Raw genomic sequence first — 14,292 nt, 5'->3', positions numbered from 1 at the left:
AAGTCCCATTTCCGGTCCTTGGAGTAGGAACCTGTTTCTATTTCTAGAGGACACTGGTGAGCAGGAGCAGAAGGGCCATCTCCAAGAGACAATGGGACTCTCACAGTTCTCCAGGGACAGACCCTGCAGACACTGAGGAAGGATACCACAGCACCCAGCCTGCCACAGGGCGCTCAGCACAGGACTGCCCCCCAGCAGCCTCCATGTAGTCTCAAGGCTTTGCATTGTGAAATGTTATTTTTCTCTCCAAGTCGGAGCTAAATGCAAACAATTACCTAGCAAGGGTGAGTTGGCTGTGCCTCCTCTAGGGACCTGGGTTCTATGGAGTCACATCATATATAGGGTAAGAAGAGAGAAAAGAACTCCAAAGCTGGGTTGAGGATGGAGAGGCAGCCTGGAACTGTCCCTTAAGGGAGAGAGTAAGAGGACAGCTGGGAGCCTCGCGGCTGCCCTCTGGTGGCTCTCTTGGGTAGTCAAGGACTTAGGCTCCAGCCTGATGCATTCATTGGATGGCTTCATTGCAAGATGTGATTCAACACCTGGTCCTTGTCTTGTATGTGGCTGTAAAATTTAGATACCAACAGTAAAAAGAGAGCATAGTCCTTCCCTAAAACAGGCAGGTTGCACATATTGAGATTTCTGTCAATTTCGGGTTTGTTATTTAAAATTTGGCTAGAAAACAGGGTCTTCTACATTTTTATTTAAATGAGCATCCACTCAGCAGCTCTGTGTCCTTCATCTTTGTATTGACTGTGATTACAGGGTGCACAGGAAGGGGGAGACCCAGGCTTTTCCATCCAATACTGGGATATTTCGTGCCCTGTACACATGTTCATATCTCCCTCTGCACTGCTGGAAGAAGCTGCAGTTGGCAGGATCTGGAGTGGTCAGCAAGTCTGCTTCTTCAGCATGCATCACTCTCTGTGCCTTTTCTCAGAGGAATTCTTCTCTCAAGCTCTTTGAAAGAACAGCCTACGTTGTACTTGTTTCCAGAATTCTTTCCCATGGGGGCTACAGATCAATAGTGACTTTTCCTCTTCTTATCAGTCTCATGATCACTGTCATCATCAGCATGAGTTCCTGACCTCATGGGGCTTACACACGCTAGATGCTCTATAAACATTTGTTTAATGCATTAGCATGCATAGGATGGGAATCCGACAAATGTCTGGTGAATGAGTGAATGAATGAGTGTGTTTCCAGCTCCCTACTCTCTCCCTCAATAAAGCACAATTCTGGCTTTTTTTCTTTTGTATGCTCTCTGACTTCAACCCATGGAAAGGTGTATCTTTGCCTCAAAAGCAGACCCTACCTAAGCCTCAGACACCTTGCACGAGGAGCTATGGGTTATTTCTCTGGGCTCACTCTTTCTCCTCTCTCCTCGGTTTCTCCCTCTCCAGCTGTGTGCATCAAAGATTCCATTCCCTCTACTTGCTCCCAGAAGGGCCAGGATGAGGGTGAGGCAAGAGAGGTGACTTAGGCACAAAATTTAAGGAGGCACTTATGCTCAGGGCCATGTACCTGCGAGAGTGCCATCTCAGAGGAGGAAAGGTACATCCATTCACACATGCAGGCAATGCCTCAAACCCAGTCTTCCTGCCACATCACAGACTGCTGCCTAAGCCAGCTGGTAAGGCAGAGGTGTGCATGAGCTCCCCCACCCAGGGCAGCCTTGGGGCTGACCAGTGCCTGGTGGCGTGGTGTCAGCTGGCAGATCATGCAGGCAGATGGTCCACTCTGTGGGAACCATATAGGTGAAGGTGGACACCAAGATGGGGCTTAGGAGGGGTTCTACCTGCCTCTTCAGCCCCCATCCTGCACCGCTCCCTTGAAGTGATGCCCAGAGTCCCACCCACTCCCCAGTACACTCTGCCCTCTTCCCTCACCCTTGGCTCGCAAAAAACCTGCCGAATGCCCCTCCCTCCTGTTGGGCACTCTGCCTCTGCCTCCTTTCCTGCTGGGCTCTTCTCTCCTCAAACCTCCCACCTTTTTTTCCCTTCTTCACTTCTCCTCCTGGGAGAAGCATGGCCTCATTGTGCCCTCAGGCCAGTCCAATGAGCAAGGACAATTGTGAGTGGGCAGGGACAGGGCATCACAATTGCACCCTTCACACCACACCCAAATTCCACCCAGCCCTGAGTCTCTGCACCCCAGCTCCCAGGGTTAATGGTCAAGCTCAGGAGGCTTATTTGGCCGCAGTTAACACCTGCTCCCCGCTCCAAGCCTGCAGTGAAGGTGGGCTAATGGCGGGCGCAGGCCTTGCGCCTGGCAGATGGAGCTACTGCGCCTGCCTGGGCTGTGGCAGGCAGACTCTGCTGGCTCCGGGCTTCCCAGAAAGGCCCCAGGGAGGCTGAATAGCAGCCCCGGCTGCCAGCTGCTCTCTTAATTAAGGAATGTGGGGAGTGGCCCCTTTGAACTCACCAGCTAATTTACTCCAGTGCATTCCCCCTGTGGCTGGGTAATTAATGTAGTCTGAACCAATGATTAGCAGTTGGGGGAGAACCTGCCACGGCAGACTTAACCCTTCCTGCGCCTTCATCTGCCCATCTTTCTCCAGTCGTCACGGGCCAGAAGTCTTTCCATTTGGGGAGGTGGGATATTTTCCAGTCCTCACCCAACCTCCTCCTTCCCCCTTCCTCAGCTTCCCTGAAATTCCCCTCAAGGAAAAGGGCTGGAGGGTGGGGGAACAGGGAAGATTGCAACTCCTTTTCTGTTTGGATGGACCACTATGGATGACCAATTCTGCTAAGACAGAGTGGGACTGCTAACTGTCTCCTGCAAAGGAATTCAGCACCTGTATTCTCAGCAATCCCACCCCGCCAGGGCCCTGACACCTCAGAATCATTCAGTCCACTTCAATACATGCTTCGAGGGCACCACCTGTTGGAAAGCCTGTCCTTGGGGATATGCTAGGTGCAGAAGGCCAGGGGGCCTGATCTCTGTCCTCATGGAGCTCCCAGTCTGGGAGAGATGGAGCAGGGGCTGCTCACACCTCAACACAACTTTATCTGCATCTGCCCGGCACTCCCCTCCTCCCTCACTCTGGCCATTTAGTAGCAATGATGAATATTCTTTTGAGTGCTGACTATGCACCAGAACCCATTCTAAACCCTTGCATGCGTCACTCTTGCCACACTGATGGTAATTATTGGGTTACGTATCCATCCTCTCATCTAAACTGCGGACTCCTTGAGGACAGGGGCTATGCTTTCATCTGTGTGCCCAGCAGCTGGCTCGTAAGTAGATGCTCAATAAATGTCTGATGCATGAATGATGGAATTGACAATGGAGTCATAAATAATACCCCTCGCTTGGCCTGCCTCTCTGCCTCCTAGCCAGGCGGCTTCCAAGTTCTGTCATGACTCCTGCTCTGCCCCTTTCTCTCCACTCTAGAGATTTCCTTCCTGCTTCAGTCAGGACCATCCCAGCAGCTGCCAGCCAGGCTTCCCTGCCTCTTCTTTCTCTCCCACCAGCAGATTATCCACAGCTCAAATGGGCAACAGTCCCCTCCCTCCGAGCATTCTCAGAGCATTCCCTCTGTCCACCAGCTTCAGAATCATCTGGAGTGGAGTCCTTGTGAAAACTACAGCTTTTGGCCCCATCCCAGCCCCGCTGAACCAGAATCCCTGAGAATCCAAGTATTCAGCAAGGTTGAGGGCCGCCTGCGTCCAGAATAAAAACCTGACACTTAACCTAGTCCTCAAGGCCTCCGTAATCTGACCCCAACATCCCTTTCCGTTCTCACCCACTTCAGCAATAAAGGATCCCCCGCCTTCCTTGTCCCTGGAGCCCACCTGGGACTTTCCCACTGCCAAGCCTTACACACTCTGCTCTCCCCTCGTGCTCAGAGCCCACCCCCAAACCTCTGGCCCTCCCCTTTTTCTCAGCCTATCCAAATCACGCCTGCCTTCAAGGTACAGCTCAAATTCCATGTTTTAAGGGAGAGTCCCCGGCCCCCATCCACAGAGGCCCCTTCCCCATGCCCCCCTGCAGCCCGGACTGCCTGTGCTGCCCACTCGCACAGGGCTGTGCCTGCCTGCAGTGGCCTTCTCCTCCCAGGCATATCTGTTTTTACAATTTGGGTGTGAGTGCCTGGAGGGTAGGAGCCCTACCCCAGAATCTCCTGCTCACCCGCCACCACGTCTGCCTCACTCCTGGCTGGGTCCAGATCAGAGCATCCAGTTTGACTGACAGGTCAGAAGCTATACAGGACCAGGTACTGCAAGCCACACTCAGGATGCTCGGGAATTTTCCTCATCTCACAAAGCCTTCCCTGACTCGAGAAACCAAGCAACTCAAAGTGGGACAGGAATCAGGGTGAGGAAGTGGTGACTGTGGCAAAATGGGCCACACTCCAAAGGTGGAGACTCAAGTCCCAGCTCTGCCACTCTGTGACCTCCGCAAGGTGCTATCCTCACTCTGGTTTTCAAATCCCCCCGTCTCTGACAGTGTGATAATAAGATCCGCTCAGAGAAGAGTCTTAGGGCTTCCAGGAGGCAAAATATGTCACCATGTCTAGAATTCATACACTCACTTTACAAATGTGTATTATACATCCATGATGTGCCAAGCACCGTGGGAAACACAGAAATCAATATAAGACCTTGCTGGCAAACAGTCTGTGGAGGCGAGGAAAGTGTTACAAAGTAATCAGCTAAGAGTAATGACAGAATAATGGGCACACCACGGGGCACAGGAGAGGAGGTTCTTCACTCTGCCTGTGGTCAGGAAGGCTGGCATGGGAGACTGGGTGGCTGCATAGCCATGCCAAGTCCAGAAGGATAAAGGGAACAGCATGCCTGGTGGAGGAGCAAGTACAATTCATGGGGTGTGAAACTGGGAGTTCTGAGAGGAGGCAGCTCTGGCCTGGTATGGTTAGAGAGCAGAAAGGATGTGGGAGAGCAGCCTGGAGAAGTGGGCTGGAGTAGATTTAGGAGAGCCTTGTATGCTAAGCCTAGAGTTCAGTGTTTACCCTGAGGGCAGCGGAAGAATTTTAAGCAGAGGAAGTGGAGCTGGGAACTGCATTTTGGAGCTCTCTCTGTGGCTACAACAAGAAAGGCAGACAGTGGGGCCAGGTGGGATGCAGGGAAGCCCGGTGAGAGTCAGTGAGAAGGATGTAGGCTTGTGTGGGGGCGCTTGTCACCTGCGATTGCACTGGCCAACCATAGGCACGTGAAAGAGGCTGACTTACAAAAATCAGCTCCTGAAAGAGCCCAGCTAGGCCTGTGGCCAACTTCCACTTTACTCTGGATGTTTTCACTTTCAGGGCATCTTGTTCTGAGTCAAGATTCCTCCTTCTGAACATGGGACTTTCCAGAAGGACCACAGCTTCTTCCGTTCATCCACTTGACTTGGGATGTTCTGGATTTTGGTTGTTGAGGGAGTTTGCCTGCCTCTCCGGAGAAGGATGGCTGTGTGGTCCCTATGGAGTCTGCTTCTCTGGGGAGGTAAGTGGGGCAGGTGGGTGGCCTGTCCTCAGAGAGCTGAAGGTTCCTCCTCAGCTGCCCCTTGCCAGACATCTGGGCAGGGCCCCCCAAACCCAAGTGAGAACCCAGGAGCTAAGGAAGTACCCGGTAAGGAAGACTGAAGCAAGATCTTGGGCAACCTCAAAAGCTAGGCAGAGGCAAAGAGAGGCAGGGTCCTGGGCGGAAGGAGGTAGCAGCATTAGGTCATCATGTCCATGAGACACAAGATGTTTTGTGGCAAGGCAGTTAGTACTGAGGCGGGTGGCACCAGCTGTTTGGAAAGAGATGGCTGTGAGAATGGTGAGGGTCTGGCAGTGTTAACACATGGAAATTCTAAATACCATCTGGGAAGAGAAGGGGAGGGCAGGGCTCTTATACTCTGAGATGTCTTTCCACAACCTGTGGGAAAGCTCAGGCTCCTCCTGCAGGTCTGTGTAAGGGGAGGTGGATACTGAATAGGGATGAGAGGCGAGAGCAAGTCAAATACAGTGCGTGTGGACTTGGGGTGGCCGATAATGGTGTAATGGAATGGCTGACACATCGGGTCTCTTCAACACTGGGCAGTCCCGCCATCCTGTCTGATGCCTGACTTCCCTTTCTTGGTTAACACGTGATCAGTGTGACTAGGTCAGCACTTCAAGGCCAGGGTATAGGAATTGTGGGGTGTAGCAAATACTGAGACAACTTTGCTTACATCAGAGACTTTGAGATGACTTTATCCAGAGTCCCCTGCCTGGGTTCCCGGCCTTGTGCTCCAAAAGCCCTACAGATCTCAACATTTCTAGACATGTGAAGGAAATCCCTCAAAAAAAGGAATCTTGTTTAGTTCACAAATCTTTCAAATCCTTAGACATGGGAGGAAGCAAAACTAATTTTTCCAAAGGGCTCTTAATGGGAAACAAGATGAATGCAACTGATTGGGTGCACCCCTGGTTTTACGGTTGGGACAATGGAAGCCCAGAGAGGGAGGGGAATGTGCTGAAGTTCACACAGCTCATTCATGGCAGAGCCAGGGCAGGATGGAACCTAGGAGTCTTGATTGACGTCCAGTGCTATTCTCTCCGTATGATATGCCTCCACTCTGCATTAACACTGAAGCCATCTCCAGTTAGGCCTGAGATGACTGGGGCTGGGGAGAGCAGTGAGATAGATGGGCAAGGGACTGGAGTTGCCAGTGGCTGGCTGAGTTGCCATCCAGAACACGTCTCCCTAACCAAACTCCCAGCACTTGGGTATGTTACACGTCTGCTCTTATTCTGCTCTGCACCCCAGCGTCCCCACTGTGCCAGGCACAAGGTAAGTCCTCAGCAATTCCCTCGTTCATCCAGCAAAGTTTACTGAGCTTCTCCTATATCCTTCTTCTAAACAGTGGTGGGCACTGGGAGTACAAAGATGAAAAGAGGAACTCACAGTCCAGTGGGAGACGCTGACGCGTAAACAGACAATAACAATAGAGGGATTGGGGCGTCCGTAGCGTGATCGCAGGCCACCATGGGAACACAGAGAGAGATGGGGGAGGCAGTGATGTTTCAAGGATGAGCAGAAATTATCCAGCAAAGGAGTCAGGGTGGGCACTTCGAGCAGAGATGTCACCCACACACCTCAAACCGTATGTTCCCAACAAAACTCAGCAACTTCTCATTCCACACCCCACCCTCCACCCCTCCCCAGCCTTCTGTTTCTCCTGTTCTGGATCACAGAGAATGGCACTCAGTGGGTCCCAAGGACCTGGGAGCCATCCTTAATTCCTTTCTCCTTCACTCCCAGATCTCGCTGATTACATCTTAACCTCTCTCAATTCCTCCCACTTCTCCCCGTCCCAGGGGCTCCCTTCCCCAACACTAGTTTCCATCACTCTCCTTTGGATTAATAGAAGCAGCCTCAGTCTTACCAACCACCTCGAATGCATTCTCCACACCTCTGCTGGAGTCCTCTTTCTAACCGTGCATCTAATCATGTGACTTTCTTACTGAAAACCTATCAGAGGCCCCCCATTGCTCTAAGGATAAAGCCCAGACTCCAGAGTTGCTTTCAGGGCCCTGCATGATCTGGCTCCCGCCAACCCTGCAGTGAAATTTCTTACTCTCCCTGCAGAGAACTACTTTCAGTTCCCCATGCACCAGGCTCTTTCACCCTCCAGGCCTTTGAATGGGCCCTTCCCCTGCCTATAACGCTTCCCCATCCCCCGCTCCAGACAGCCCTCCACTTGGCCTGGCTGATTCCCACTCCTCCTACATGTCTCAGCTTAACCATTTCTTCCCTGAGCCCCTCAAGGCTGAGGTCACTCTATCATCCTCACTGTGTTCTCCTAAGGCACCCCTTTTTTCCTATCATTGTACTTAACAATATATTTTAATTGCTTGCTTAAGAGTCTGGTTAAGAGTGAGCTCCATGAGCAGAGAGACTGAATTCTCTTCCTTACTGTTTTATTCCCAGTCCCTGGCACAGTGCACCCTCCTCAGCTTGGTTGGAGGGAGTGTGGGGAGAGGGGCCCTGATCTGCTCCGTGGCAGCTTAGCTGTGTGCACAAGAGAGACGAGGAGCTTGGGACTGGCAGAGTAACGGTTCTCTGTTCTTTCAGCTCTACTTCCTGCTTCAGTCACTGGTACCCAAGTGCAGGGCCAGGTAGGGGGCTCAGTGCTGCTGGTGGCAGAGTGTGCCCCTGGCTTCCAAGTCCGAGAGGCCATCTGGAGATCTCTCTGGCCTTCGGAGGAGCTGCTGGCCACATTTTTCCGGGGTTCCCTGGAGACTCTGTACCACTCCCGATTCCTGGGCCGAGCCCAGCTGCACAGCAACCTCAGCCTGGAGCTCCAGCCACTGGAGTTTGGAGACAGCGGCAACTTCTCAGTGCTGCTGGTGGACACAGGAGGTCGGGCCCAGACCCAGATCCTGCAGCTCAAGGTGTATGGTGAGTGCACCTGACCCTAGCTTTCTTACCCTCCTTCCCCCAAAAGCTCCAGAGAGGCATCCTGAGTCCTGGGAGCTGGAGAACTGGGTTCCAGAGACCTCTGGCCTCTGACTTCATGACTGATTCAGGGAACAGCTGCTCCCTGCAGCCACATCTAAAAAAACTCCTCAGGTTCTCCCAGGTGAGCTCCTATGTGGGGCAGCCTGGCTTTACCACCCGCAGTCCTTGTCTGAACTCCAACTTGGTCCTTTCTTGGCTCAGTGGCCTTAGACATAATGCTCAGCCTCCCTGACATTCACCTTTCTCATTTGTAGAAGGAGTGTCATAATATTACCATGTAGATGCCTATAAAGGTGAAATACAGTGACATTTGGGACAGAGCTTGCCTGCTCTCCATTCATTCTAAGATCATAAGACATGCCATCGTTTTATGTACCACAAAAAAGGAAAGACAATATTGCCAATTAAATTACGACACAAGGCTTTTTATTAAAATATTAAATTATAATTATAGAATTTTTATTTTATATTTCTTTAAAGAGCTCTTTTAGATGTATTTAGAGATTTTAACTATATAATATTCATGAGTTCTCTCAGTTATTCATTGTTGCACAACAAACCATCCCCGAACCGCCTGAGTAAACACGACAACTATTTTTATTTCTCGTGATTCTGTGGGTTGGCAGGGCTCAGCTGGGAAGACTTCTGCTCCACGTGGGTTTGCCAGGGTCGTTCATGCAGCTGCATTCAGTACCTCAGCTGGAGTGGCTGAATTCACGGGGGGCTGGATGGGCCTTTCTTTCCAGCAACTCCACCTCCACCTCCACCACGTCTACCTCCACCATCACTTCTACCACCATCACCACCTCCACCATCACCTCCACCTCTAGGTGGGGAGAAAAAGCAGGGAGAAAAGAAAAAAGAAATTGAGAATTGAGAATAGGGGTGACAGCTGGGAAGAGGGAAACAGTGAGGGAGAGAAAGGCAGAGCAAATTGGGGAGGAGAGACACCCCACCCTGAGACAGCTAACTGGCTGTCCTCTGGTGAACCACTCGGAGTGCTGGTGTGCAGTTGGATGGTTGCTCTTCTGGTTGCACGCAGCCCTGAAGCAGGTTGCATGGCTTGGCAAGCAGAGTGCTGGCTGGATTTCAGCACCCCCACCTTCACCTGTTGTCCCCTTAGCCCATTGCCCTTCTGCAGTGAATAACCTACACAACCGTACAGGCTGCCCTGGAGCCTCTCCCTGTTCTGAGTCTCCGCTGCCGCACATGTGAAATGAGGACATTGAATGTGATAATACATGCAGCACCCACACCACTAAGCTCTAAGACGCCTTGTTCTCAGCATCTGAATTACAGATTTTAAGGAAATTGCTGTTTTATTGCTTCCAAATACATAGCGTGATTAGAACTAATTGCGCAAAGCTGCCAAGCAGCCGTCCTTAGGAGCTTTGCTTTGACAATAGATAAGAATGATTTGAATTAGCAGATCAGTTACTAGAAACGTCAATGGGTGTTTCTACTGTGCCTGATCGTGTTTGGAAGCAGCTTGTCCTCTTAAGTAGTGTAAATATCCCCCCCGTAATCTTTGTTTATACTATTAGTGTGCCCAGCAAATCTTTTCTTCTTTCATATCACAAATCCCACCAGATTGAGCTGGCATTAATGAGGTTTTACTCTGCTTGATTTTAGAATACTATCAGAGACTGAGCCCTCCCATCGTCACCAGAATGCTCTCCCGCTGGCCTCCATTGCCACAGAGACTCAGTAGTTACTCATCAACCCATATAGGAAAAGGCAGCCATGGCCTAGGATGTCAGGACACCAATTTATTCAGTGGCCCAGGTAGCTGAGCACCTGGAGAGCGAGGGTTATGGAGATAATAAGACAGAGACTCTACCCCCGGTCTTCCTTCACAGCATTTTGTAATTATTTTCTTAATTACTCATAGTCATTTGTCAATATCTGTCTTCCTTACCAAAGTGTAAGCTCCGAAAGTCCAGGAATGTGCTTGTCTTCTTGGATGACTTAATAAATACTTACTGTCCCTCTGATTGATATATCATGAGGGAAGTGCCATGACAAGAGATAGACAGAGCCACACCTGGAATATCGGGGAAAGCTTCACAATCAAGATGATAAGCAATGTGTCCAAGCTGGGACATGAAGGATGGGTAGGAGTTTTCTAGGAGAATGAGAAGAGAAAGGTGTGTGTGCACAGCTGAACCATACGAAAGCATGAAAGATACAGAAGAGCATGACATGTTTGGGAGAACTAGAAATTAATGAGGATGGATGGGGAGGACCAGAGGGAGGCACAGCTGGAAAGATTGACACCGTCCATTTCACAAAGGGTTTTGAATACCAGACTAAGGAATTCAGTTTCTGTCCTGTGGGTAATGGGGAGCCAGGCCAGGTTTTAGAGCAAGAGTGGCCTGGTCAGAGGTGGCATCTAACCCCACGTGGGTCCCAGAGCTGGAGCTGTGGGCCCCACCCAGCATCCCCTTAACCCACACCTGCTCCACTGTTCTTGCCCAGATGCCGTGTCCAGGCCAGTAGTACAAGTGTTCATTGCTGTACCAGGGGATGATCAGCCCCCCAACACCTGCCAGGTGTTCCTGTCTTGCTCGGCCCCCAACATCAGCGACATAACCTACAGCTGGCGACGAGAAGGGACCATCGACTTTAGTATCGAGTCACAAGGCCTCTTCGCGGATGGACAGGTGCTGAGGGTTTCACTGGGACCAGGAGACAAGCGTGTGGCCTATTCCTGCATTGTCTCCAATCCTGTCAGCTGGGAATCAGCCACAGTCACCCCCTGGGAAAGCTGCCATCAGGAGGCAGGTATGCCAAGGGCCAGGGGTCAGGGGTTGAGGGATTGTGAGGCATCAAGTCCACCTCTGACCCCAGCCCCTCCATGTTTGGCTCCAGGGAGGGCCTCCTACAAAGATGTGCTGCTGGTGGTGGTGCCTGTCTCGCTGCTCCTGCTCCTAGCTGGTCTCCTTTCTGCCTGGTACTGGGGCCCCTGCTCAGGTAGGAGTCCTACAGGTGCAGGAGGTGGACCTCTGGGAAGGAGGACAGGGTTTGGACCTCCTCCTATTTAGGCTTCAGATGGTCTGCCCTCCTTACCTCTCCCACGTCATCTCTTGGCTCTCTCCATCTTATATTTTGGCCTCCAATCAGACTGAACTACTTGAAGTTTCTTTTGCAGTTCAAATGAACTATTCTCTTACATACATCTACAAGCATTTGCACCTTCTATTCTCTCTGTCTGGAACACACTTTCCATGGTTTCCCCCCCAACTCCCCTTCTTCATTTGGCTATCTCCTTCATGATCTTCAAGGTTTGCCTGCTCCAGGAAGCCTTCCTGACCTTCTCCCCCACCCCCAGGCTGGGTTAGTGTCTTGCCTTTAATACTCATTGCTTACCCCAGTCACAGCACCCGTTGTACTTTCTCTCTTACTGAATTCTCAACCCTTTAAAGGTAAATGGTGGGTCACCACTGGGCACCTAGTTGGTTTTAATAGAAGCTTGTTGAGTAAAAGTCTAGATGAGTCCAAAACCTTTCTTGCCTACCACTCCTAGGAAATGCTCCCTGAGAGAAACACCTCTCTGGCCAGGAGCTGACAGGGCCTCCTTCTCAAGGAGAAGAGAGAAGGGGAGACTCAGAGATTGGGCCCAGGTCTGAGCTCTACATCCAGCTTAGCCCCTGCCTTTGCCCCTGAAAGAAACCCCTGACTGACCCAAGCTTCTGGATCTGTCCATCCCAGCCTGACTTGGCTTGCAGGCCCCAGGGTGGAAAGAGTGGGTCAGCAAGGAGAAGGAGGAAGGAGACCTCATTGTGGTGGGTGTGTCCTAGAAGGCAAGAGTTCTGGCCCAGCCACTGCACATGGAAACAGGGCTGGATGGCTGGCTCCTGTGTATTCTTTCCATGGGTGAGGGATGAAGGAGGGAGCAGCTGAGGCTGCACTCCACCTAGAGTTTGGCTCTAGCCCTTTGCCCCAGACAGTCCCTAAGATTTGTAGTAAGAAGATGGAAGCCAGGAAAAGAGCAGCATTTTGTTTTAATAGCTTTATTGAGATATAATTCACATATCATACAGTTCATCCAAAGTGTACAACTCAATGAATTTTATTATATTCAAAGAGTTGTGTATCCATCACCACAATAAATTCTAGAACATTCTCATTACCCCAAAACCCCTTAGCCATCACTCTCTAATCCCCCTTGCCCTCTAGCCCTCGGCAACCACTAATCTACTTTCTATTGTCTATTCTGGGGGTTTCATATAAATGGAATCATGTGCTATGTGGTCTTTTGTGACTGACTGCTTTCACTTAGCTTACTGTCTTGAAGGCTCAGAAAAGAGCAGCTTTGACCACTGAGAAGGGACAGAGAGAACCCAACTACCTGGGACAGTGGAAGGGTTCCACACCAGGAGTCTGGAGGCTGGCCCCAGCTCTGCCACGTGGCTTCTGGCCAGTCATTTAACTGGATCCATCCCAGCTCTAACTTTGTATACCTTCTATAGCTAAGTGTATGACATAGTTGCAGAGGAAAGCTAGACATTAGGAAGAACTTCCTGTTCTTGAAGCATTGCCTTTTCCAGGGTCTTAGAAGACGAAGAGAGATGTTCCTTTTCCTGAAGTGATCTTGGACCAGGACAGTTAGGATTCAGAGGCTTTGGGCCAGGCCAAGGATGCTAAGAGTCCCAACACTGGAGGGGTAACCTTCTTTCTGGTCTCCTTGCCAGGGAAAAAGAAGAATGTCTGTGCTGACAGAGTGGCTCCAGAGACAGAGAACCCACTTGTGTAGGGTCTACCTTGAGGGAGGATATAAACTGATGTCTGGATCTTCAGGAACCCCCTTGGCCAGGCACAGGATGCTCTGGGACATAGCTGGTGTCTGGAAACCACCCTGGTCCCTGTACCTCCCATGAGATTCCCATCCAGCCTCCCAGGAGCAGCCTGGGAAACCATCACCCTGGGAGCCATCACACAGAAAACACTGGCACAACCTTCCACATCCTTCCCCTTCTCTCTCCTCTCTTTGCACAATCTGGTTCTGCTCTGAGCAAGATGGGCCTAACGGGACATTCCCTCAAGGACAACTGGAAGCTCTCCAAGATCCACAGAGACATTGGCTAACCAAGGCATTCACTCCCCCGCCACTGTTCATGAAGCACTGTTATGGCCTCAAGTTGCCCCCCCAAAATCCATATGTTGAAGTCCTAACCCTGAGAACATAACTGTGTTTGGAGATAGGGCTTTTAAAGAGATAATTAAAGTTAAATGAGGGCATTGGGATGTGCCCTAATCCAATATGACTGATGTCCTTATAAAAAGAGGGAGAGACACCAGGGAAGCACCCACACACAGAGAAAAGGCCACGGGAGGACACAGAGAGAAGCCAGCCATCTGCAAGCCACGGAGAGAGGCCTCAGGAGAAACCAAGCCTGCCGACACCTTGATCTTGGAATTCCAGCCTCGAGGACTGTGAGAAAATAAATTTCTGTTGTTTAAGCCCGCGGTCTCTGGTATCTTGTTACAGCAGCCCTAGCAGACTAACACAAGTGTTAACCAACTTGCACCCAGAGGATTGCCTCCAACCTGGGTCCCAACTGTAATAGATCTTAGATATTTGCACTAACAGGGAAACTCTGAATCACCCACTTCCAGCTCCAGCCCCAGCCGCAGCCCCTGTAGTTTGAGACCCTGAGGCTTCCTGACCACCAAGACATTATCATAGGAAAAGGTCTAGAAACAGGTAAAGGTGCAAAGTGAGGGACAAGGGTTTCTCCTTCTGGCCCAAAGGACTTTCAGCTCATCTGGGTTCATGGCCCTCAAAGGTAATCTGCAGCTATGAGACAATCAAGAAACTGTTAACATACCATGGCTGGGATGGGTGCCATTTTTCAGG

At 50.8% G+C, this 14,292-nt stretch overlaps 1 protein-coding gene across 2 annotated transcripts; it reads left to right on the top strand.

The window, feature by feature from the left end:
- Positions 1-5,277: 5,277 nt before the first annotated feature.
- Positions 5,278-13,678, top strand: SLAMF8 (SLAM family member 8). Of its 2 annotated transcripts, XM_046683138.1 has the most exons (5): positions 5,278-5,447; positions 8,046-8,372; positions 10,911-11,216; positions 11,304-11,405; positions 13,127-13,678. In XM_046683138.1, exons 1-5 carry the CDS (start codon positions 5,357-5,359, stop codon positions 13,186-13,188), a joined length of 888 nt encoding a protein of 295 aa, XP_046539094.1. In that variant the 5' UTR covers positions 5,278-5,356; the 3' UTR covers positions 13,189-13,678. The 2 variants fall into 2 exon arrangements, with proteins under 2 accessions (XP_046539094.1, XP_046539095.1); XM_046683139.1 differs by lacking the exon at positions 11,304-11,405.
- The last annotated feature ends 614 nt before the right edge of the window (positions 13,679-14,292 follow it).

This window comes from Equus quagga, chromosome 13, assembly GCF_021613505.1.
Source record: "Equus quagga isolate Etosha38 chromosome 13, UCLA_HA_Equagga_1.0, whole genome shotgun sequence".
In the NCBI taxonomy this organism is placed as follows: Eukaryota; Metazoa; Chordata; class Mammalia; order Perissodactyla; family Equidae; genus Equus; species Equus quagga.
Note: the sequence above shows the minus strand (reverse complement) of the source record. Positions and strands in the feature narration are given on the sequence as shown.